The 24357-nt window shown below is 32.6% G+C and overlaps 1 protein-coding gene across 3 annotated transcripts in view; it reads right to left on the bottom strand.

Moving 5' to 3' along the window:
• LOC110019691 (RNA pseudouridine synthase 7) overlaps positions 1-24357 on the bottom strand; it is a 204187-nt gene that overhangs the window by 21502 nt on the left and 158328 nt on the right. For all 3 annotated transcript variants that reach the window (XR_002293476.1, XM_020717470.1, XM_020717472.1), the window contains exons 9-10: positions 10539-10595; positions 6358-6480 (exon numbers count right to left, since the gene is read on the bottom strand). Coding sequence is in view for 2 of the 3 variants with exons in the window: in XM_020717470.1 (XP_020573129.1) it covers positions 6358-6480; positions 10539-10595 (180 nt within the window). In the remaining variant the exon portion in view is untranslated. The remainder of the gene's footprint in view (positions 1-6357; positions 6481-10538; positions 10596-24357) is intronic.

Here is a 24357-nt window from a genome sequence, read left to right as displayed (position 1 = left end):
CCACGGCTAAAAAAAAAATTGCGTTGACAATAGCATCTGACATGGTCGATGTTAGCTAGTTTTGATGTGATTCATATAGACGTAAATTTTACCTGTGAAATATGCTCATCACTAGGTGCATCAGTCAATATAAAAAATTTGAAAACAATTGCCTACCTTGACTTGATGCACGCAAACTCTCTTCAAACAAGATGTTGCATGGATTCAATGAAAAAGGTGAAAGAGCTCTAGGCTCTATAACCCTCCTTAAAATTGAGGATTTCCATGCTGAAATCATATTTTACATCATTGACTAAGAGACAACCTTAAACACACTTCTGAAGAGACCCTGGCTTCATAAGTATCGAATGGTTCCCTACTCCCTTCATCAGTCCATTAAGTGTCGGCATGATAGCACCAAATATTTCATTAAGGATGATCTACAAGCATTCTTGTTCCATGAAATTTGAATTTATGAAGATGCAGTGGACTACATACTAAAGAAGCAAACAACCTTTTCCAGAGAGATACTCACAACTAAAAATTTAGAAAACAAGAAAAGAAAAATGCCACAAAAGAAACGATTAAAAAGGAAATAGAAGCAAAGAAATGATTTAAAAAGAAATAGTAGCAAAAGAAAAAAATGAAAAAGGAAAATAATCCCCTCAAACTTACGAGCAAATAATAGAATTATACAAAGTAACGAAGTAGTACAAGACGAGAATCAAATGGCAACTACATAAACTTCTCTACAAAATTTAAAGGATAAAATTCCCATGATGCATACTGACTTACATTTCAGTTTGAAAGATGAGTCATGCACTGTAGGTTAGTCTATCACCTTAATGAAATTAGAAACTCCAAAGAAGATCTTTCTAGAAGAAGACGATGAAGAAGAAATAGTCCACATCAGGATAAGTCTGAGTCATCCATGTAAGAAAAGATCAATAAGTATGTCCATACTTTAGCTCTAACCCCACTATCCTCGGATACTAAGGTTAAATTGGAAGTTAAGGTGATTATGAGAGTCAAAAGTTTTATAAAGGGTCCTCGTTTTCAAATCTTAAATAAGATGTATAATTTGAAGATGCAATGAATTAATAAACCTCTATTTTGATTGGTGCTCTTCGTGTGTTACTAATTTAACAAAATAGGGTCTAATACCACACACATGGTTCAAGAGGCAATCACACCACTTTAAAAATCATTGGGATACTAAGTGCAAATGAGCTAAATCGAGAATTGATGTAGGATATGCCATTGTAGGACCAGTTCATGATAAAGAATATTGTTTTGTCATCACTAACTATCCGGAACTTGATAAGATCTTTTAGGAATATAATCACTCAAGCGATAGTGTTTGTTTAAACATTTTCGATAATTTGGATGACATCTTAGCTAGGGAGACACCTCATGAACTAGAGGAATAAATTAAGTCAATCATTAATGAATTGAAAAAAATAAGTTTGGGAACTTATAACAACTATAAATAAATGTTTATAAGTTCGCTTTTGAATGAACCGGAAACTAATGACCTTATTAAGTTTGGAAGTTCATTGTAATATTCAACTTACTGTGGATTTTTTCTTTCATGAAAATATTTGAGTTTGTGATATTTACTTAAAGAACAAATTTTTACGTAAATGAATGCAAGGATGTTATATGCATCTTGTTTTTCAATAGGATGATGTTTAGATGATTATAAAATAATCTCTTTTAAATTTGAATGGTGAAACTATTGAAGTTGCATTGGGTTAAAAACTTTTAATGAAAGCAAAACTAAAACTCATTGAATAAAATATTTAAAATTTTCAAACAAAACTTCGAATCAATCTTTCTTGGATCTGATGCTTCCTTTTGGGTTGTCTTTCCAGTTGATTAGCTCTAAGATTAGATGTGGGTCTCTATGTTGTCTATCCTGATCCAGTTACCATGTTCCCCTCTTGGTTAGGTATGAGTCTCTGTGCTTTTCATCCTAGTATGTTCAGGCCAATCAAATTATCTTCTTTAGGTCTGGCGTAACTTCCCCCCAGGTTGCCTTTCCTATCAATTAGCTCTCAAATTAGATATGGTTCTTATACTTTTTATTCTGGCCTAATCATCATGTTCATATCTTTAATTGGATGTGAGTCTCCGTACATTACATCCAAATATGTTCAGGGTCAATCAAATCAATCTTTTTGAAGTCGGCGTAACTACCCTTCAGGCTTTCTTTCCCTTTGATTAGTTCTTAGGTTAGAAGTGAGTTATTGTGTTTTCTACAATCACCATGTTCATATCATTGGTTAGATATGATTCTCTGTATTTTCCATCCTAACGTTTTCAAGGCAATCATATAAATCTTCACTGGGTCTGGCGTAACTTCCCCTCTTGTTGCCTTTCCCTTCGATAAAATCTCAGGTTTCTATAATGATCTAATCATCATGTTCACCTCTTTGGTTAGATTAGATGTGAGTTGCTATGTTTTTCATTCTAATGTTTTTAGGTCAATCAAATCAATCCTTCTTTGGTTCCAATGTAATTTCCCCTTAGTTTGTATTTCCCTTTAATTAGCTCTCAAGTTAGATATGAGTCTCTGTACTTTCAATTTTAAACTAATCATCATGTTCACCTCTTCTGTTAAATATGAGTTCATGTGCTTTCCTCTTAATATGATCAGGTGCCTGAAATAAAGCTTTTACATTTTCCCTATTTTGCTTTCATTGGTCTTATTGTGCCCCTATGCGCTCAGTAGGCCAATGTGTTGCCTAATAAATCTAAGATGGTTGTGAGTCATTGTGCTTTCTATCTTAGTATAGTTATTGAAAAACCTTAAAAACTATCCATTCTCAGGTTCGCAGACCTATATTTTTGTACAATTTTTTATTAGATTTACATCTTGGCTAAGCTTAGCTGGAGTATAATTCGTGTGGCTACTCTCTAAGTTCAGTCATTGAACACCTTAATGTTAGAACTTCTAGACATAATTTGACTTTTTTCAGACCTTCTTAGATGTTTAGCTTAGTGGTCCATCGGTGTTGGAGCAAGCCCTTTGTGGAACCATCACAATGTGATCATGTAAATTTTCCTCGATTCAGTCAAGATTGATTATGTAAGTCACTTCTTGGGTTAGTGATTCTGAGTAAGAATAAGTCTCTCGATGACTCATTTCTTAGTGTGGCCCATTGCAAATCAAAATTAAAAACTCTCCTTTCTTGGGATCCATTGGTGTTAAAGCAAGTGCTTTATGGCATTATCACAATGTGATCACATATTGTCCTCGAATCAGTTAAGGTTGATTATGTAGATCAGTTCTTTAAATTAGTAATTCTAAGTTAGGATAAATTCCTCAACGGCTGATTTCTCGGTGTATCTCATCACAAACCAAATTTAACTTTCCTTTCTCAGGTTCATCAGTTTTGCCAACTAAACCGGCCTCGACAAGAGCTAGTGCTTTGGCTGAGTATGGCCAGTATAGAGTCTGTGTGGCTACTATCTAGTTTTAGTCATTGAACATCTTAGGGTTATGAGTGACGTGTCAACTCTTTTGTGGATTATACTTATGGTGATCGACAGAGTTCTGTCGATTATGTTGAATTTTTGTGTTTAATCAGCTCATCACTTTAAACTAATAAATCCAAGATTGGATTAAGTGCACCTTTCTAACTTATAGTCTATTGAAAAACTTGACTTTAAAATCTACTCCTTTCTCAAGTTCATAGGCCCCAATTTTTGTACGATTTTGAGTAGCTCTACGCCTTCGCTGAGCATGGCTAGTGTAGAATCCATGTGGTTACCTTCTGGTTTCCGTTATTGAGCACTTAGAGTTATAAGGGATAACCTAGTCGGGCCTTGACCAGGCTTTTCCACAGAATTAGCTTTAGGGTCTATCAGTGTTGGAAAAAGCCCTTTGTGGTAACATCATAATGTGATCGGGTTTATTGACCTCGAGTCAGGTGTGGCTGGCTCTGTAGGCCAATGCTTCGGATTAGTAATTCTAAGTAAGAATAATCCCCAAAGGCTCTTTTCTCAATGTAGCTCATCACAAAATGAGTTCATTTTTTCTTCCTCAGGTTCATCAATTTCATCAACTAAACCTTATCTCGACAAGAGCTGGCAGCTTGGCTGAGTATGAACAATGTAGAGTCCATGCAAAAGGTTTTATTTAATCATTTAACACCTTAGGATTAGGAGTGTTGTGCCTAGTCTAGTTGGATTGGACGTGGTATAGGCCAACTTGGTTTTTGAGTGTTGGATTAAGCCCATTGTGGGCCCTTGCTGATACAACAGGATTCATTACTTTATTAAAATATTGGATTCAGTAGAAGACTCTTTTGGCAAATAAATACCAAGTTTGGAACAAGCCTCATATGAACATTTCCTTATTTAGCCATTGAATACCTAATTTGAAAACAAAATTCTCTCCCAGTTCATTGACCTCATTTCACCACAGCTGAACCAGCAAGTTAATATCTTGGCTAAGTAAGCCTAGTGTAAAATCCGTATGACACTCTAATTTTAGTCATTGCACGCCACATGATAACCTTGAAAGCCCAAAGCTTTATAATCCACTTTTAAGGCATCATTTAGCTCTTAAATTAGATGTGAGTTTGTATGATTTTTTATTATGATTTATTCATCTCGTTCACCACTTTAGTTGAATGTGGGTAGCAGTGTTTTCCATCCTAATCTATTCACCTTGTTCACCACTAGATAGATCAACAGTGAACTCTAAGTTGACCAACTTAGAAATGAAACTCAGGATCATAGCATAAAATAATCCAGTTTAGAAGTTTAGGTTAGACTACTACGTACCCCTAATAAGTGCTAAGAATTAGAACATATGAAACAAACACGTAACTTCCTTACACTATGTAGGTGCCCTGGGATAAAGTAACTCATGGTTACTGACAAAAACACCTCAAACCATCTAATAGAAAAAAGGTCTAAACTCGCCATCACTATGGTATTAAGTGGAGACGTCTAGTTTTTATGGTTGGTTAATAATCTAAAGATATGGATGAATCCACGAAAATAGAAAGTTGTGGATTTCTTGACCAAGGACATCATATCTAGAAAATAGTTTAGTCCATTTACTTACACTTGTTATAGCATCAAGGTTTACTTTAGGGTTAGGGTTTGAACTTCCATCTACAAATCCTTCTAGTCAATCTTGTCCCTTTAGTCTAAAATTCAAGAACTTGAAATCAATCTTTCCAAATCAAACATTTTCAACTAAAATCAAATTTTTTCAACAAAAATCAAACCTTTTTAACTCAAATAAAAATTTTCAAATTTCAAACTTTTCAAACTTCAAAAATTTTTGAATTTCGAACTTTTTGAAACTTCTAATCAACCTTTTCAAAACTCCAAAAACTTCAAACCCCTTCTTTTAAATTTCAGAACTTCAAATATTTGTCAAACTTCATACCATATTTATAACCAATGAAATAACCATTAAGAACCTTCAAAAAAACTTTTAAAACCTCCAAACATCCAAGCCAACAACCTTTAGATCAAATTTTCAACTCAAATCAAATCCTTGAAACAAACTTTTCAAGTCAAATCCTGTTCAAACCAAATCTACTCAGATCACTTTTCATATCAATCCATCAAATCCAACCTTTCAAATTAAAACCTAACTCTTTCAATAATCTTATAATTCCAATCCTATGATACACCTTCCTACAATTGACTAACCATTTTCCTAGACCTTTCCATGACACATCAACATAAGACTGTTTTTAACTGTTTGACTTCAAGTTAAATTTAAAGCAAATCTTTATAAACCCTTAAATTTGGTCATTGAAAATCTCTTCAAATCTTGAATGATTTTCATTTGAAAACGCCAACGTTGTAATACTGCATAATATAAGTCAAGAATTTAATCAAGAATATGCTTGTGTGTCCACAACTCCTGGGATGTAATGAGAGTTTGGCCTTGTAAGAATAGCAGACACAAAATAAAATAAACCATATCTTACAGGCGTAAGATAGGAGAAAATTCTTTAATTACGCAAACCCATAAATCATAAAGATTTTCCTCATTCGAATGATTAGATCCATATTAAGGTAATATTTCTACTTCTCGAAGTAGAGTATATTATTCTTCAAATAACGCATCAAATCATTTAGATAGAAATCTTCTAATATTTGTGGCGGACACAACTAATACAAAAATTCTTCCACCAATTACAAAAGAAATCATAGTTGCATGAACCCTTAATAAATGTTTTTATACAGCAGTAGTCCAGATTTATTCCTGTAGGAAACGGGTTCCTAGTAGCTTTCGAATGGTTAAACAGGGAGAATTTTATCAATTATCTGTTAGAAGGGATCCGCAATAATTTCTTCTCTGAATTCTCTCCTAAAGAACCTTAGTGAAATATTAAATATTACCTGATGAGTACGACCAGTAACAGGTTTACATAAGACCACACTATGAGTTCCATTCGTACTGATTCTTAAGAATCTTGTGCATGCAGCCTTTCCCTCCAAAGCAATATCCATTTGTTCTACAACCTGCAAAGAAAAAGAGAGAGATTAACTCTCCTACATCTGACAATTAGATTTTACATGTTGCAAGACTTGAAAGGTAAATGGAGGAAAAAAATCAGTATGCTCAGAATAAATGAATTCAAAAGGATAGCTCCTTAGATAAGCCTGAGACAAGAGAGGAAATCAGATGTTCTGGTTGCACTGAGTTGGCAAATACAACAAGATTAATCTAAGAGAAACGGACAAACAATCAGAAAGACTACCTTCATCAGGTAGACTTACTTGCACGAGAAATAACATACACCACAAAAGAATTTCAGCTTGCAAGATGAAGTTGAACTTATAACCTGGCATTACCAAGAATTGAAAAGCAATCCCGTTTGGCAATGTCAGTTGGGTTGTCAGTTGAACCAAATGTAAGTATATAATTATCTACAATAGCCACTACCCGGATAGTCATCTTAGAATCCTTATTTAGGTAAATAAAATAATGCATTTACAAAGGTTCCTAGACAATCTTGGACCATGTCTAAAGCATATTTGTGATGAGCAAGAGTCGGAAACAAGCACAAGAGCATTCTTAAGAATTTGGTAGGCTAAGGGTCTGTTTGGAGCAGCTGCAGCTGTTTGGAAAAACAGCTATAAAGTTGTTGCAAAGTAAGCTGTTCAAAAAAATTTGATGACTATTACAAATTTAATTTAATTCCAAAAAGTTAAATCGTTGTTTTCTAGCAGTCAACACATTTTAACTGTTCAGATTGAAAAAAACATTTCTACCATAAAAATTTCTAAAAAACAGCAAGTAATCAGTTTTCCAAACATTATATAAATATCTTCCAAGGTTGGTAAGTGGATAGAATACAACTTCTTGATTGCGTACTAATATAGAATAAAAACAAATAAACCATGAACACACAAGACACTCACAGGACTTGCCTGGTGCGTTGATGCTATCTTGATTCACCTTTGGTTATAAAAATAAAAGTTGGGTGAAAAAAAAAAGGAAAAAAAATATTATTAAACTGTGATGTGGAAGTAGTTACAAACTACGCTTTAGTGGTTCACCGTCTCCACATTTTTCTTAGTTAATGTTATTGTTGTAATTTCTATGGGCTGCCCCTTTCCTAGGGCACGGTTACGCCCCTTTCGGGGTTTATTTATATAATATTTCTTACCAACAGCCGCTATATCATGATTTTTAATCGGTAATGCAAGTTTTCTTTGCAATAGTGGTTAAAATCAACCTGAATTTCAGTATTATTTCATAGAACAAGGCTGAACTTGCAGCAACCATGTCTACTAATCTAGGGATCAATTGGAATAAAAGATGATTTGACATAGATAATTGAAAATTGTCAATTGAGGAAACTTTTATTTTCCATATTAAACTTACGTGAGCAAGTTAGATGGGTGATTCCTTCTGATATAGTACAAGCATGACTACTTTATACTAGAGAAAATCACAGCTTTATTCCATCATGAGGGGTAAACTTCTTACTTTGGTGAACTTGTTCTTATGCCTAATTCTCCTTCTGCATATATCGTTATTCGCTTGCTAGTGCTCGTAATTTTGTTCAAATTTAATGCAACTAGAAATCTAATAACGATAAATAATAACAATTACTCATTAATCTTACCATATTAGTACTTATCATTCATAACTTTGAATTTATCAATCATAGCATTATTGTTCAAATTCTAATTATCATATTCATCAGTTTGCAACTATAGAAAGCAAGTCTGTGCATTTTAGTGGTTTGTGATATTTGAATATTAAGTTTTCTGGCGTGACTACAAGCATTTTGTTATTCATGTTGCTTTAGGATACCATAACCCTAAATTGTCATACATCATATAGGTATTAGAGATAAGTTGTTTCATAAAGTCAACTAAATGTAAAGCGTTTAATTGGTTCAATGAAAAAAGTTAATTAATGATGAAATTTAAACAAAACCAGTTAAAGTTTTGGCCATAAACAACATAATTATCATGAAGTTCAAAATTCATTCATATATTCAATATGAGATATAATCTTAAGGAATTTTTTGGATGGATCAATAAATTGGAATATTATTTTGAACAATATCTTTTATTTAATTCCAAAGAAAAAAAAGATGTTGAAACAAAATTAGTATATTTTAGCAAAATATTTCAAAGTTAAATAAAGCCTGAAAAATATTGTAAAGATAAATGCACGTCTCATAGCTATGATAAGATTATTTTGTTGCCACTACTTTCTTCAATAAAGGTCTTAGGTGAGAGTTTAAGAATTAACAAAATGTAATACATTAAAAATACTATGTGAGACTTCAACAAGATTTTTGAATGTTCAAGCATGTTACAAATCTTCTGTTATGGTCATCGCATTTGTTTAGATTCCTAAGGAAAGCTAATTAGCATTTCATTTAAAAGCTTCTAAAAGATGTATAAATGCATGAACCAAGCATGGTTGAAGCTAATCAAATTAAATAAATGATAACTCGAGAACATTCTTTAGAAAATGCAATAGAAGCAAAATATAACTTCCAGTTATAATATCTAATTCTGATATTCTTGGATTTGAATTTACACCTAAATTAGATCATATTCATGAACTTGAAAATATTGCTTAATCAAGAACCGGAATTAAAGTTTAAAAGTAAAATTAAGGGATCCTATTTGAACATGAGTTCACAATAAAAATGGAAATTATGTTTGGTTGTGAAATGGCAATCATATCAATTGTACCTGATGAATCAAATGAGCAATTTGAAAATGCAATTCTAAATTAATTATTTAATTAGTGACCAAACTAAAACCAATATTATAATCAGGACTCGGCTTATTATCATAAGAGTTCATAAAAGGAAATTTAGTCAGATATTTAAGTTGTGCTAATATTTTAAAGAATTCATTAATGGAGACCACCTTAAATTAAAGATGAGATTTAAAATTGTATAATTTATCCACAAATTATTTAAATAAGTTGTGTTTGTTTTTTGTCAAAGAAATTTTCCATCCATATAAGCATATCATAACTTTGTAATTTAGTTTCTATACATTTATTTATCATCTTATTTTTTTAAGAAAGTTATAGGTCATTAATAGTTGCGCTAGATGCATATTAGTCCCCTTGCATTTACATTGCTTCATTTCATTTCCATGATTTAGATTATTTTATTGACATTTATAAAGACATTGATAAAATATTTGTATCATGTTTTGTTCTGATGGGTAAACGTGGTATTTAGAGGTCAAAAAATTTGATAATTTGGTTTAGAATCATAAGGCTTTCGTAAGGAATCTCAAAAGAACTTGGATTAAAAAAAATAAGAGTCCTTTAAAATCTCTAAGTCAATTTGAACTAACATCTACATATTAAAATTTTCAAAGGAAATTAAGATTAATCCAATTTTCAATGTATCTAGGTTCAACTATTTGATAAACTTAGTGTCAAACTCCTTAAATTCTTCTCTACTTGATCTCCTCATGAATTTGCATCGAATGCTCATCCCAACAACTCTATACCTCTTGTTCATGAAGCTAATTTAGATAATGAGATTGTCAACTACTAATAATGGATTCAAGCATCAAATCCTTATACAAATAAACTATGTAGATTTTGTTCATGATGCTATTTTAGATAATGAGATTCTGTTTACTACTAATAATGGATTCAAAAGATATCTTCTTCACTATAAATATCGAAAGCCTAATTCATCGGTGGCAAAATTTTTAAATTTAAGCATGTTTATGGAGGCATTGTTACAAGCTACTCTTTTACGAACACAGTTCTACCTGTGTTTTTCTAAGTTGCTGTTGCTATTATGTTTTCTATGGGTAACCCCTATTATACGAGTATTATTACACCAGCATGCATAATAAACATGCAAGCTGGAAGTAAGAATTATTTTAAAGGAAAGGCCAGTAGGACAAATCTAATTTTTCAGCTAAGCTGAAGTCAACAAAGAAGCACTATCAAAGAATGCCTAGTAGATCAATAATAATAAATAGTTAAGATGATGATGATAATGCAATTTCTTCATCTAAGATGGAATCATAGTTTCTAATAATCAGATTCAGAATTAACAGGACAGCCATACCTCCACTGAGCTCCTTCCTTCCCGTGCATCATAATTTACATTTGCATCAACAACTTGCTGAAAAGAAAAGCATGTTTAGTATTAAACCAATGATTACATCAGCTCAAGAAAAAATAGGGTGTTTGGTCAGATTCATCTGCTTAATGTATAAATGAGAAAGTTACTTTTCTAGTCATTAAGTTCCGATTAAATCTCAAAAGAAACCTCATGTGTCATACTTGGAAAAATGAAAAGATTTTGTATGGTTTCTAGATGTAAATATTATGCTTTCAAAGTCGGTGAACATAGGAATGATAAAAATCTTCTGGTTGTCCTTGACTTATAGCAGCTCGAATGTATTACTATAACAGCATACTATTGATATGTAGTATAGCAAAGTCAAGTTGCACAGAAAACATATCTCAAAATTCACTTCTTCAAAATACAGCATGGAAAGCAAATTTAGTGAGCTCGTAACGTAAAGCACAACCTTGTCAATTTCAAATCAATATGTAAAAAACATAAACAAATATCATGACACAAAAAATTCAAAAGAAAAGAAAAATATGTTCATATCACAATTTCTTTAGATGCGTCTTTGTTTACTCGAAAATTCAAGTTACAACATGTTCGAAGTTATTTATATTCTGATCAAATTATTAAACTGAAACTTAATTATATTGATATCTAATATAGCAAAGTCAAGCGCACAGAAATATATCTCAAAGTTCACTTCTTCAAAATGCAGCGTGGAAAGCAAATTTAGTGAGCTAGTGACGTAAAGCACAACCTTGTCAATTTTATATCAATCTGTAAAAAACATACACAAATATCATGACACAAAAAAATCCAAACAAAATAAAAATAATTTCATATGACAATTTCTTTAGATGTGTCTTTGTTTACTCTAAAATTCTAGTTGCACCATACTCGAAGTTATTTATATTCTGATCAAAATTTTAAACTGAAACTTACCGAGAAAATGAAAGGAGAAAAGTTCCATAAAGAAAAGCGCTCTGACCAATAAAGAATACAAGCTAGAAGTCAACCATACTTCTAAAAAAAACTGGATGTTCATCAATTCTTATCAATGAACCATGTCCTTCCCTCAAGAAGTAAGCAAACTCAAACTCAAAGTTCCAAAAAACCTACACTAAAGGCTCTTATTTTCTTGTAGGATTATTAGGTGCGGTCAGCACACCTACTTCAAGGCGTGTATGTATAAAGAAACTTTTAGAATGTTGAGAGCATAAATTCACTCCCAATATACAGCCTAAGCACAAATTTAAATGAATTGAGACTACATTATAAACTTTCAACTTTATGTAGCAAACAAGCAAATAAGTGTTGGCTTTTTCCCAATTCACGGGCAAACATGATGCTCATATAGAGTGAATAATAACAATAAATTATCAGGGGAAACTTAAAGTTGAAATGACTACTTAAGCATATGGAGAAAACATTGTAGTAAGTATATCAAATATGGTTTATCTCACACTTCATACCAATCATAAGGAGGTTCGCCATCACGTGAGAACATGTGCTAAAGTGCCTCTTTGGTAGCTACCATACCATAAATCCCTATTACAACATGGCTAACAAGGACGGGCATTACAAGTATCTTCTTGCGGGTTTTGAACGTCTAACAGGTGGCTCCTATAGTTCTAATAATTATTTCTTTGTGTTGCTACCTTTCTTATTTGATTTTTAAGGAATTCAAGAAATAGGTTTGTTAAGGCATATAAGAAAATAATCAAATGGAAATCATTCTTTTTCCAGTGTTCTATCCTTTAGGAAAATGTGAGAACTGATGCATTTTGAAAGGGGTTTTTTCGTTTTTCAAACTTAAAACTTACCGATCATTGAAGTCTTTGCCTTCCACTTTAACTTCTCTCTTCTCTTCGTTTAATATTGTTGGATTAAACTACAATGTTATCTTTTTAGATCTACAGCAAAATATTTTCTTACCTCTGCATGAAAGTTTATTTGTTTGCATGCAATTCCTGGTCCATAGCTTGCATCATTTAATTCAAGAAAAGGGTGAAATCCTTTTCAGCAGAATTAGACATTAATTGTACTTATTTTTAATCAAAGGAATAAACAAATTAAGTTCTCTTGCAAATAGTACATATTTATTGCATTTGTTGCTTGCATCTAAATTTATACAATGTCAAAAATATTTTGAGAATAAAAATTATAAATATATTTTAAATCTACATTTTATATTAAATGTGTATTTAAACCCTAAACCAAGATCATAAAATACTATATATTGGATATGTAATAACCCGAACTCTCATCCATCAAGATATTATCTGGTTTGGCCTCATAACCTCACCGTTTTGTCTTGTTAGTGTAACTCCGCAGAAGATAACCCATCTTAGGAGTGCTCCCATGCGAGCACGCTTAACTTTGGAGTTTTTGATAAAATTCCACTATTACGCCAAAAGGGGTAACAATATTTAAGAATTCAACTTAATCCTACTTAAGGGGTTTCACAATCTCCCCCACTTAAGTAGTTGATGTCCTCGTCAATTTTTGTGACCCAGAGTCATCCACAAGACAGATAGGATTCTAGATGTGACCTCTACATATTTAAAAGGTTGCTCCCACTATGTAGCACTTTGTCTCAATATGAGTTCAAGAAGTGATTCCATGGCATAACACTTGGTTTGGATGACACTTAAGAACTGTTTGGGGCAGTTGCAGTTGTTTAAATGCTATTCCACAACAACTGTGTGAGGAATCTATTACAAGTAAGTTGCTATGGAGAAGTTGTGTCTGTTTGTTTTGTACACAGTTGTGCAGTAGCTATGCTACAACAAATTATGAAGAAAAAACATTTTTGTTCATGTATTGCTTTGTTGTTTATAAAATAATCAGTCTAGATTGAATAACTCATACATGAAAATAGAAATTATATTCACAATCCCTAAAAACTCATTAATTCAAATATTACGCTGAGATCTCACTTAAATCAAAATCAAAAATAAAAATAATAAAAAAACAATTAACATTATCAAAATGTTAATTTATAAATGGAGACAATCAATTTTAAGAGATAATTTCTTCTCCAAAGACATTCCACACTAGTAGGGGTGTAAACAAGTTGAACTCGAGTGAGCCAAAGGCTTATTTTTGGCTCGTATTCTTAACGAACGAATTGAACACGAGCTTAAAAAATTTGTTCATGTTCGACTCATATTCTTAACGAACAAATCGAACACGAGCTACTTAGCAAGTCGAACACGAGCTACTTAGCAAATCAAACACGAGCTGTTTGCGAACGAGTTTTTTAATAGCCATAGTCATATCAAATATATCATTAATTTAACTTTTCTATATTATTTATTTATTATTAATTAATTAGAACCAATACGAGCCGAACATGATCGAACAAAAGTTTATTTGATAGCAGCACGTTTATAAATCGAGCTGAAGAAATCTATTCATGCACAACTTGTTTTCTTAAGCAATGAAAAGAACACGAGCTACTCAGCCAGTCAAACATGAGTTGTTTGCAAACAATGAACTTTTTTGACAACCCTACACGCCTGATCACTATCTAATATAGAATCATCAGACTTATCTGCTCACCTAAGGAAGTCACAGTACTTCATTTCTTCACTCATCAATTCCTTGGACACCTTTAAAATTTTCTCTCAAAACTATTCTCTATTAGTGATGTAAGCAGAGAATAATGCAATCCACAGTTACAATACAAGACTCAAAAGGCACCAGAAATTCTCAAGCTCATTTTCTGAAAGTTAAAAATCAAAAATATAAAATTAGCTTATCTTAATAGTACAAGAATATTTTTATATGAAAAATTAACTAATAAGAGTAATAAAAATACATGATTAAAGATTTATAAAACTGCAAGGTGTCAAAACCGATATAAAACTACAAATAATTCGTCATTATAAGAAGACAAAAGACATTAAAGAAAGGGAATTTTGGTTTATCTTTAAATCATATAATATTGAGCACGTATATGTCACAGAAGCATATCGCCACAAAAACCCTTCAGAAGAACCCTCAACAAGAATATTACTGAAAAAAAAGGGGATCTTGGTTGTGTTGATAACGATCTCCTATATGTCAAGATTTATAGCTATATAAAGGCCATCCAAAAAAGCCCCTAAGGCAGTATATCTCATTATAGACCTCCAAATAAAAAAAAAAAACATGAAAAGAAATAACTTATATTACACCCACAATTATCTAAGAGGCCATCCAAGTGAGATAAAATACATGTTGAAAGAATGAAAAAAATTCAATTGATAGAGATTCCACATGAATGTCATTGCATAAAGACTCATTAGAATAAATATTTTCACAACAAATTATACATAAATAAAAAAAATTAACAAACAACATCATTTGTAATTTACTCTCGCAACTCAATCATCTCCTCGGCACATTTCTCATCTTGTGAACAAAACTCGGTTAAATCACACATAACTTATGATATTGATTGTCATAGGGATAAAGAGTCATTACAATAAGCATTTTCACAAAAAATTATACATAAATAAATAATAAAAAATAAATAATATCATTTGTAATTTACTCCCGCAACTCAATAACCTCCTCAACACATTTCTTATCTTATAAACAAAACTTTGGTAAATCACAAATAACTTATGATATTGACTACCCTAAGCGATATTCATATGCTTCAGGAAAGACATTTAATTGATTTTTATCCGAACTAGTAAAATCAATATCACTACGTGAAAGATGCCAATAGATTAATTCTGGAGAGACATTGAAATGGCTAAATAAATTGGTTAAATCCAGTGACAACAGTGTCACTGCAATCTTGATTGTGAGAAGACAAAACAATGATCTCGATTGGAAAATCCGAACGAAGAGTCAGAGGCAAAGCAATGATCGAGTGTACATAAATGTAGTAGATGTTTGAACAATATTGAATGAGAGTATAAGACCTTCAAAGCAGATGGTTCAACCGACAGCGACAGAGGAGACGACACAGCTATTCGTGTATATACATGCATATGCGAACATCATGTCACGACCCGACCCGGGGCTTAGAATTAACTAAGGCAAAAACCGTAGTCAAACAGTATTAAAAATTCATTTTTTTACATTTCACATATTTTTCAAAAATTTCCAAAATATAAAAGAGTCACTAATATTCACAAGTGCAATAAATTTAAAACATCCAGAACAACAACAACATAGAACAATATAACATTATTTGAAGAAAACAGAGCAAAAATAAACTACAAACACAACATAAATTAGTATCTATCAGCTGCAGTCCTCCTTTTGTAAATCAAGTATCTCTTACCAGACATATCAACCTAAATTTTTTTTGTTCATTAAAAAATCATTAATTATGAGCAATTATAACCTTAAATGCATTAAATTATCATGTCAATGCTATTCATAAATGACTTAAATGAAATTGCAGTTCATTTCTTAATAAAACTTTAAACTTTTATGTTAAATTTATTCATTCCTCTATCACTTTAAATATTTATCGTGTTTACCTCTCTACGAGTCATAACATAATTGTCGCCATACGCGAAGATATCCCCAAAAATACCTGAATTTATCCTCAAATAAAACTCGACGGTACACAATTACTATTTCTTTTAACGTGCATGAATACATCGCATCTCCTGTCAGTAACATCTGGGGGAAATCATGTACGACTTAAATTTTTATATTTCAGTTTTTTTAAATTACCTCCTTTAAAATAAAAACATTAAACATTCATTTTTTTTCTTCTTCTCATTTTATCTCCTTAAACTTTCAAGCTCACAACATGCATAGAATTATAAAATGACTATTTAAAGCATTAATTAATATATATAAAAGAATACTCACCATTATCTTAAGAAACCTCTGAAGTATTTATCTCTTCACTATAATTTCCCTAGCACTTTGACCTCTCTATCATACTTTACTTCAGTTGTTTGATAAATTAAAATTACTAAAATTAATCCATGAAAACTGTTGATATAAATCATTAATTTAAGAGACCTCTGAAATACTTATTCTTTCTTTATTAAATAAACATTATTTAATACATATAAAAAAATAATTACTCATCATTATCTTAAGAGACCTCCGAAATATTTCACTTATTTAATAAATAAACATTAATTTAATATATATAAAAAAAAATTACTCACTATTATCTTAAGAGACCTCGGAAATACTTATCCCTTCACTGTACTTTCTCTAACACTTTGGACTCTCTATCATACTTTAATTCAGTTGTTGATAAATTAAAATTACTAAAATTAATTCATGAAAATTGTTGATATAATATTACCATTTTTTTAAATGGATTTATATAATTAATAAATAAAACTCAGTTATTTACTCGGATCGATCTCTCTCAACTTGCACACGTCACCAACTTCTCCTTCCAGCAGAAATCTCTATATTAGGGTCCTGATTCAATTTGACATTGCATTAAACACTCATACATACATGTGTGTATGTGTGTGTGTCGCGTTCCTAGCTCGGTAGAACATCTGTTTCGGCGGTGTCAATCCCCTCCAGACTAGGGTTCGAATCCCCCCCAAGAGACTAATGCTATATGGGGGTGGTACTCGAGTGGTTAGGCACGTGGGTCCAACTCAGACCTGATGGGTTGCGAGCAGGGAGTGGTTGTCGGTTCTGCTCGTCAACCATCATTTTTAACTATATATATATATATTTTTTTTTTTTTTTTTTTTTTTTTAAACCCCAATGCCTAATATTTTAAAAACTAATATATTAAATAAAAAAATGGTACATAGATTTTGTGGAAGGTCCCAAACATGGCACCCAGCCCACACAAAAACGATCAAATCAAATGGTTTTAAAAAAGAGAAAATACAACAAAATACATAAGAGATCTAAATAAAAAACTAAAAAGTGCCAAAATTAGAGTATCAGGCAGCTGGAGAGTGACCCGATTTTGCCTTGCCTCTGCCTCTAACTCTAGGGAAGGAGTCAGCTAATAAATTGGTCAGATGAGTGTCATTGTTAGTAGTAACCAATGTATCATCCAATAGATTCCCTAGCTCGAGTCGTCCTCCGTTCTTTTTCTTCCTCCTTCTATAGACCTACCATTCCTCATCCGAAGATTGACAAGCCTGATCAGCAGAATGGTCTGAAGTGTGTCGGATATGTGTAGGTTGTTGAACATTAGAAGTAACTACTTATTGTACCAGCCGATCTTCTATCGGGTCGAAGGAGCACTCTCGTGTGTCTGGACATGTAAGTGGGTCTTTTCCTTCAATAACAGTAAATGGTATCAGCAGATTTGGATCTGTACTTGTAGTAAGGTGTTATTCATCTGAAACTGCGATGTTGGAAAGAGGATCAGATTGGACCTTCTCAGCAATAATGGTAGGTGACTGATCTTTAGCGACATTCGACCTTAGATGAGGATGCAAGCGATAACAAATAGTAAAACTGTGGCCCTGTGGCCATGGCCAAACATACTACAATGAGAGCAATAAGAAAGATGTGATTTCATCTCAACCTTTTACCAATATCCGTTGTAAATAGTGACAATTCATATCTCATCCAGAGCTGGTTGAGTAATATCTCTCTCAACTAACATAGAAGCCACAGAGGGTCTGGTGACAGCAAGCGCAGGACTATCCACGTTGAGAGGCTTATCGTAAGCAGTTGCTAAAGAGTAGAGGAATTTCATGTTGAACAGATGTAATTTTAACCCAGGAAACTTTATCCAAACTAGAATGATAGGGGACTCCGCTAGAATGATAGGGGACTCCGCTTTTAGGGGATTTCACTTTTGGATCAAAACCGACAGTCCACTTTAGAATTTTCATAAAATGATTATCGATCTTGATAATTTTTCGAGAGAAAATGCGAGTGTAATCGGCATCGTGAGAATGCTGAATAAGTATATCTCGACCATCTAACAGACCAATGCTCAAACTGCCCAATAGTTTCATAACATCAAATTATTTCCTAATGATCTCAAGTTTTGGAAGACCATAAAGGAATTTCCCCACTAGAACAAAACGCAAAGAGGACGCTAGAGTACTAGTTTCAACCTCAGTGAGAATAAGTGCAGGCTTCCCATTTTTTTTCCAAGCGTTTTAGTAAAAGTTTGATCACCGCCACCTTCAATAGCCTTGTGGTACGATTGTGGAACATTGCAGGACTTACCGATAGCAAAAGCAGACACTGAACTAGGAGGGGCTCGAGCAGGAATAGGCAATTCGCCGACAAGGGCATTTGCATAGGAACGGAGCGTCGAGGCCATCTCCCTCACAAGTAAGGGAGGAAGTTGTTGCCGTTGTCGGGCTCAGTTAGTTTGGAGCAAAGCTGCGTGACCAGAGAAAAATATGTTGAGATTTTCATACCTATTTTATACTATTTTTTATGATATTGCACTTTAAAGAAAGATATTTTTGATGTTTTGTTTTTTGATGTTTTGTTGCAGTAATGATAAATTAGGGTCAATGAAGCAAAAAAATGCAAAAAAGAGCGAATTTGGAGTGAAAAGAACCAAAATGTAGAGATTTGAACTAGGGCACCGACGCCGCCATCGACGCCGCCGACGGCGAGCTTTTCCCGATGCTACAGGACAATTCTTCAGAAGCCCGTCGACGGCGCCATCAAGGCCGCCGACGGCGAGATCGACGGTTAAGTGTACTTGTGCAATGGATAAGGCCGAATTTTGGAGGGGTGCTTAAGCAACTCTTGGGAAAACTCATGCACTTCATTAAAGGGAAGATTTTGGCCAAAAATAGGAGAGCCTAGAGGAGGTGGAGAGAGCTCTGGAGAGCCTGATTCCTGGAGGTTAGAAAGGTTTCCTTAGAGTGAAAATTGTGAGGAATTCTTCGAGAGATTGTAAGAGTGGAGGAAAAGTGAGATTTCTTCCTCCTTTTCATTTCGAAGAGGAGTTCTGTGTGCAGTAAAGAAAGGAATAGATTTAGAAGAACTTCGAGGAATTTTCTTGGGGAGAAATTAGAAATAAGTTTATTTATTAGTTGTAGTTTGTATGACTTTAAATTTATATATGAATTCCGAGTTTTGTTGCATTTTTCCCATGAGATCTGAAAGTTTTCTCTATCTTTCTCCTTGTCTCGAGATTTGTGAAATGATGATTTGAATTGGTAAAGCCATGAAAATGTTTAAGAAATTGTGATGATCTTTTCACTTCGATCTTAATTTACTTTCAATCTGGTCAATTGATTTATTAAAATATATTGAGTTTTACAATTAAGGTGAAAATTACATCCAAGATTCATGGAGGTCAAAGCCCTTGGAATTTGGGTGCAAATAAATAGGGAAATAATATTATCGGGCGTAGAATTGGAGATTTTAGTGACAGACTAAAATCCTCAATTCGGTCCTATCGTTTGGGTGCTGATGTGTAGATGTTAGCCCTCAGGTGAGGGGAACGTGGGAGCTCCGAAGTGGAAGCTGGTATCCTCCCAGCCTAGCCGCAGAATCAGTAACCAAGCATAGGATTAACTAATGTTCTTTATGTCTGGACTAAAGGGTAAAGAATAGGTATGCTCATATTTGGCACAATATAATTTAAACTAATTCACTTTATACATTTCATTATAATTTCTTGACAATGAGAAGGATGTTTTCTTGTATATTAAATATCACAATCATACCTTCATTAGCATATTTAGTTATTTTATAGATAAAATTATATATTTATCTCAATAATCTATTAGTGACAGATAAGCAAATTGAACTTCGTTGTTGTAATTGAAGTATTTCTTTTTATAAAATCTTAGTCTGTAGTTCTCACTTCTCCCTTTGGGATCGATATTTAGGACTCCATTAGAGTCATATATTACTCGAGCGATACGTATATTTGCATTGACAAATTAGACTATAACATTATTGAATATTATATTTATACATTTTTATCAAATCAAACACATATATAAAGTCGAGGTTAAGTTTTTGGGCGTCATTGCTGAACTTTAAATCTTCTAGTAGCGTCATCAAATTCTTGCATTTGTCGATTTACAAAAAGTCGGTCAAGTTTTTGGCGTCGTTGCCGAGTAGTATAAGAGTAATGGACAAATTAGGATTATTAGAAAGTTTTTACTTAAATTGCAACTTAATTTTATATTTAATTAATTATATTACTGTATACTGATTTCAAATTGTATGCGTAAATTTGGACCTGAAAATCTTATACCTTACGATTCGGAATTAGAACGCACTGTTAGAAGAACTGAAGATTAAGAAGAGAACCTAGAAATTGTGATACAATGGAAAACAACATGAACAATCAAGGAATAGAAAATGAACACCAACCTAGACCCCTACGAGATTATGCAAATCCTACAGTAGATAAAATTCACTTATTTATCTAAAATCCTGATGTAGCTGGTAATTCATTTGAGCTTGAACCTGCTATTATCCGAATGGTACAAAACAATCAACTCGGAGGTACACCAAATGAAGATCATAATTTACATCTCGCTAGTTTTTTAGAACTATATACTACTTTTAAATATGACAGTCTCAAACGATGTTGTTTGTCTTAGACCTTTTTCCTTTTTCACTGAGGAATAAGGCTAAGATGTGGTTAAACTCGTTAGCACCTGGATCTATTAGAACTTGAGGAGAACTGTCACAGAAATTTCTATCCAAATATTTCCCTCCATCCAAAACTACTAAACTAAGAAATGACAAAACATCGTTCTGTCAGATTGATGGAGAGTCAATATATGAAGCTTGGGAGAGATTTAAAATCTTCTTAGAAAATGCCCTCATCATTCGTTACCAGATTGGTTAATAATTCAAACTTTTTATAATGGATTAGTGGGATATCTTAGATCGATTATAGATGCTGCGGCTGGTGGTTCTTTAATGTCCAAACCTTTTGATGAGGCTTATTCATTAATAGAAGAGATGACTAACACTAATTTTCAATGGCCCTCTGAACGGGTAAATCCTAAAACAGTAGCTAGTATCCATGATTCTGATGCAATATCTATGTTAGCTTCGCAGATTGCTGCAATATCAAAGAAATTAGATCATTAGGGAATGAATTATTCTCCAACACCTACTATGATGGAAGAGAATTCATCTGACCTTCATATGAGACTTTAAACGCTATTAATAGACCTAACATCCTTATTTGAACTATTATAACCCAGGTTGGAAGAATCATCCAAATGTTAATTGGAATAACAATTTTTCTACAAATTAATAATGGGAAAACAACCAAGTGAACCCATTAAAAAATTCATCCAACCAAGGAAATGTAAACTATAAACCTTCTTATCCTCTAGGATTTAATAGTAACACTCAAATTAAGGAGAAGAAGTTGTCTATGGAAGAATTGATATTAAACATGGGTCAACAGTTGCAGAATCAAGGAAATCAATTACAAATTCAAGGAAATCAATTACAAAATCAAAGACCTGCTATTAAGAATATTGAAAATCAATTAGGGCATATCGCTACTACGCTTAGTAACAGAACATTAGGAACTTTGCCGGGTACTGTGGAACCAAATTCTAAAGATCAAGGAAAGGAACAAATTAAAGCGATACAATTACGAAGAGGAAAGGAATTGGAGACGAGAGTAGAAAAAGAAATAGAAACTGAAAAAGAGAAAGTGGATACTGAAAAAAAAAAGATCATGAGTATCCAGACTTACATGAGTATCCAGACTTAGAGTATCTATTTACACTAATGAAAATTACTGTGGAAAAATTTCCACCACCGTTTCCTCAAAGATTGAAGCAACACAAACAGAATAAACAATTTTTCAAATTTTTAGAAATTCTTAAGAAGTTAACGGTAAACATTCCCTTCGTAAAAGCTTTAGAGCAGATGCCCAATTATGTGAAATTTATGAAAGATATTCTGAACAAGAAAAGGAAGTTCACGGATAACGAAACTGTTGCACTAAACGAAGAGTGTAGTGCAATTATTCAGAAAAAGCTTCCTGAAAAATTAAAAGATCCTACTAGTCTCACTACATCGTGTGCTATCGATGAAAAATTTTATGAAAGAGCCTTATGTGATTTGGGAGTCAGCATTAATCTTATGCCTCTATCAATTTTCAAAAGAGTAGAATTAGGAGAAGTCTCACCTATTTCTGTAACTCTTCAATTAGCAGATCGATCAGTTACATATCCTAAAAGAGTTATAGAAGATTTGCTAGTAAAAGTTGATAAATTTATGTTTCCTGTGAATTTCATAGTTTTAGATATGAAGGAAGATAAATAAATACCTATCATTTTAGGGATACCATTTTTAGCTACTGGAAAAGCTATGATAGATGTTCAAAAAGGAGAATTAACTATGAGAGTTATCGATCAAGAAGTGACTTTTAATATTATGAAATCTATGAAATACCCTACTGTTGAAAGAGATAATGAATGTTTTCGCATAGAAATTAGTGAACGTCTATTTACTAAACGAACATTTTAAAGAACATTTTAAAGATAAAAAACATTTTGAAAAAGAAGAGCATTTTGAAGAACAAATTAAAGAGAATGATGAAATTATTCTGGACAAATTAGAAAATGAAGAACTAGATTATGTTCAGAAAATATTTGAGATGTTGGATATCACAGAAAATGCTGATAAGAATCTATTTTCGTCCATTATAAAACCACTTGAACTTGAGTTGAAAACATTATCTAACCACTTGAAGTATGAGTTTTTGGGAGACTCATCTACATTACCTGTTATTATATCTTCAAAATTAAATGATTTGCAAGAGCAAAAACTATTAGATTCATTGAAAAGATATAAGAAAGCTTTTGGTTGGACCTTAGCTAATATTAAGGGAATCAGTCCTTTGATCTGTATGCACAAAATTATATTAGATGAACAATATAAACCCAGAGTTGATCCACAAAGGAGATTAAATCCAATGATGAAAGAAGTAGTTAAGAAGGAAATTTTGAAATGGTTATACACTGGAATTATATATCCTATTTTAGATAATGCATGGGTAAGTCCAATTCATTGTGTTCCTAAGAAAGGAGGAGTGACTATTGAGACAAAAGAAAATAATGAGTTAATATCTATCAGACAAGTTACTTGGTGGCATATTTGCATTGCGCATTGATTATAGAAAATTGAACACTGCTACCAGAAAAAATCACTTTCCTTTACCATTTTTAGACCAAATAGTAGATAGACTTGCTGGGCACAAATATTTCTGCTTTTTAGATGGATATATCGGTTACCATCAAATTTATATTGCTCCTGAGTATCAAGAGAAGACAACATTTACTAGTTCTTTTGGAACTTTTGCTTTTTGAAGGATGTCTTTCGGACTATGTAATGCGCCTGCAACATTCCAGATATGTATGATGTCTATATTTAGTAAGTTAATTGATGATGGATTCGAAGTATTTATGGATGATTTCTCTGTATTTGGAACATCATTTGACGCATGCTTAAATTATCTTAAAAGAATTTTGGAGTTATGCGAAAGAACTAATTTAGTTCTAAATGGGAGAAATGTTAATTTATGCTTGCAGGAGGAATTTTGTTAGAACATAAAATTTCAGAAGATAATATGGAAACTGACCCTACAAAAATTCAAGTAATATCTAAACTAACACCTTGGCGGTCAACTTTTTCGATTGATTAGATTTATTTGAAAAATATGATATATGAAAATAATTTTTTAGATTTAATTTAAGTATAAAAGATATATATAGTTTGAGTTTTAAAAGTAGTATGTTTTAATTTTTGAAAAATGAGACCAAATGGATCTCATTAGTCTGATAGTTTGCATAATCGTGCCTGATACCGCGAATACTACACCTTCCCGAGAGATAAGTGTAGACCTCAGCGATAGACCCAATCCTGCAAACTAAGAGATTTG

The sequence above is a fragment of the Phalaenopsis equestris genome, unplaced genomic scaffold (genome assembly GCF_001263595.1).
Source record: "Phalaenopsis equestris unplaced genomic scaffold, ASM126359v1 Scaffold000070, whole genome shotgun sequence".
NCBI classification, from domain to species: Eukaryota; Viridiplantae; Streptophyta; class Magnoliopsida; order Asparagales; family Orchidaceae; genus Phalaenopsis; species Phalaenopsis equestris.
The sequence above is the reverse complement of the archived record's forward strand: the minus strand, read 5'-3'. Positions and strand labels throughout refer to the sequence as shown.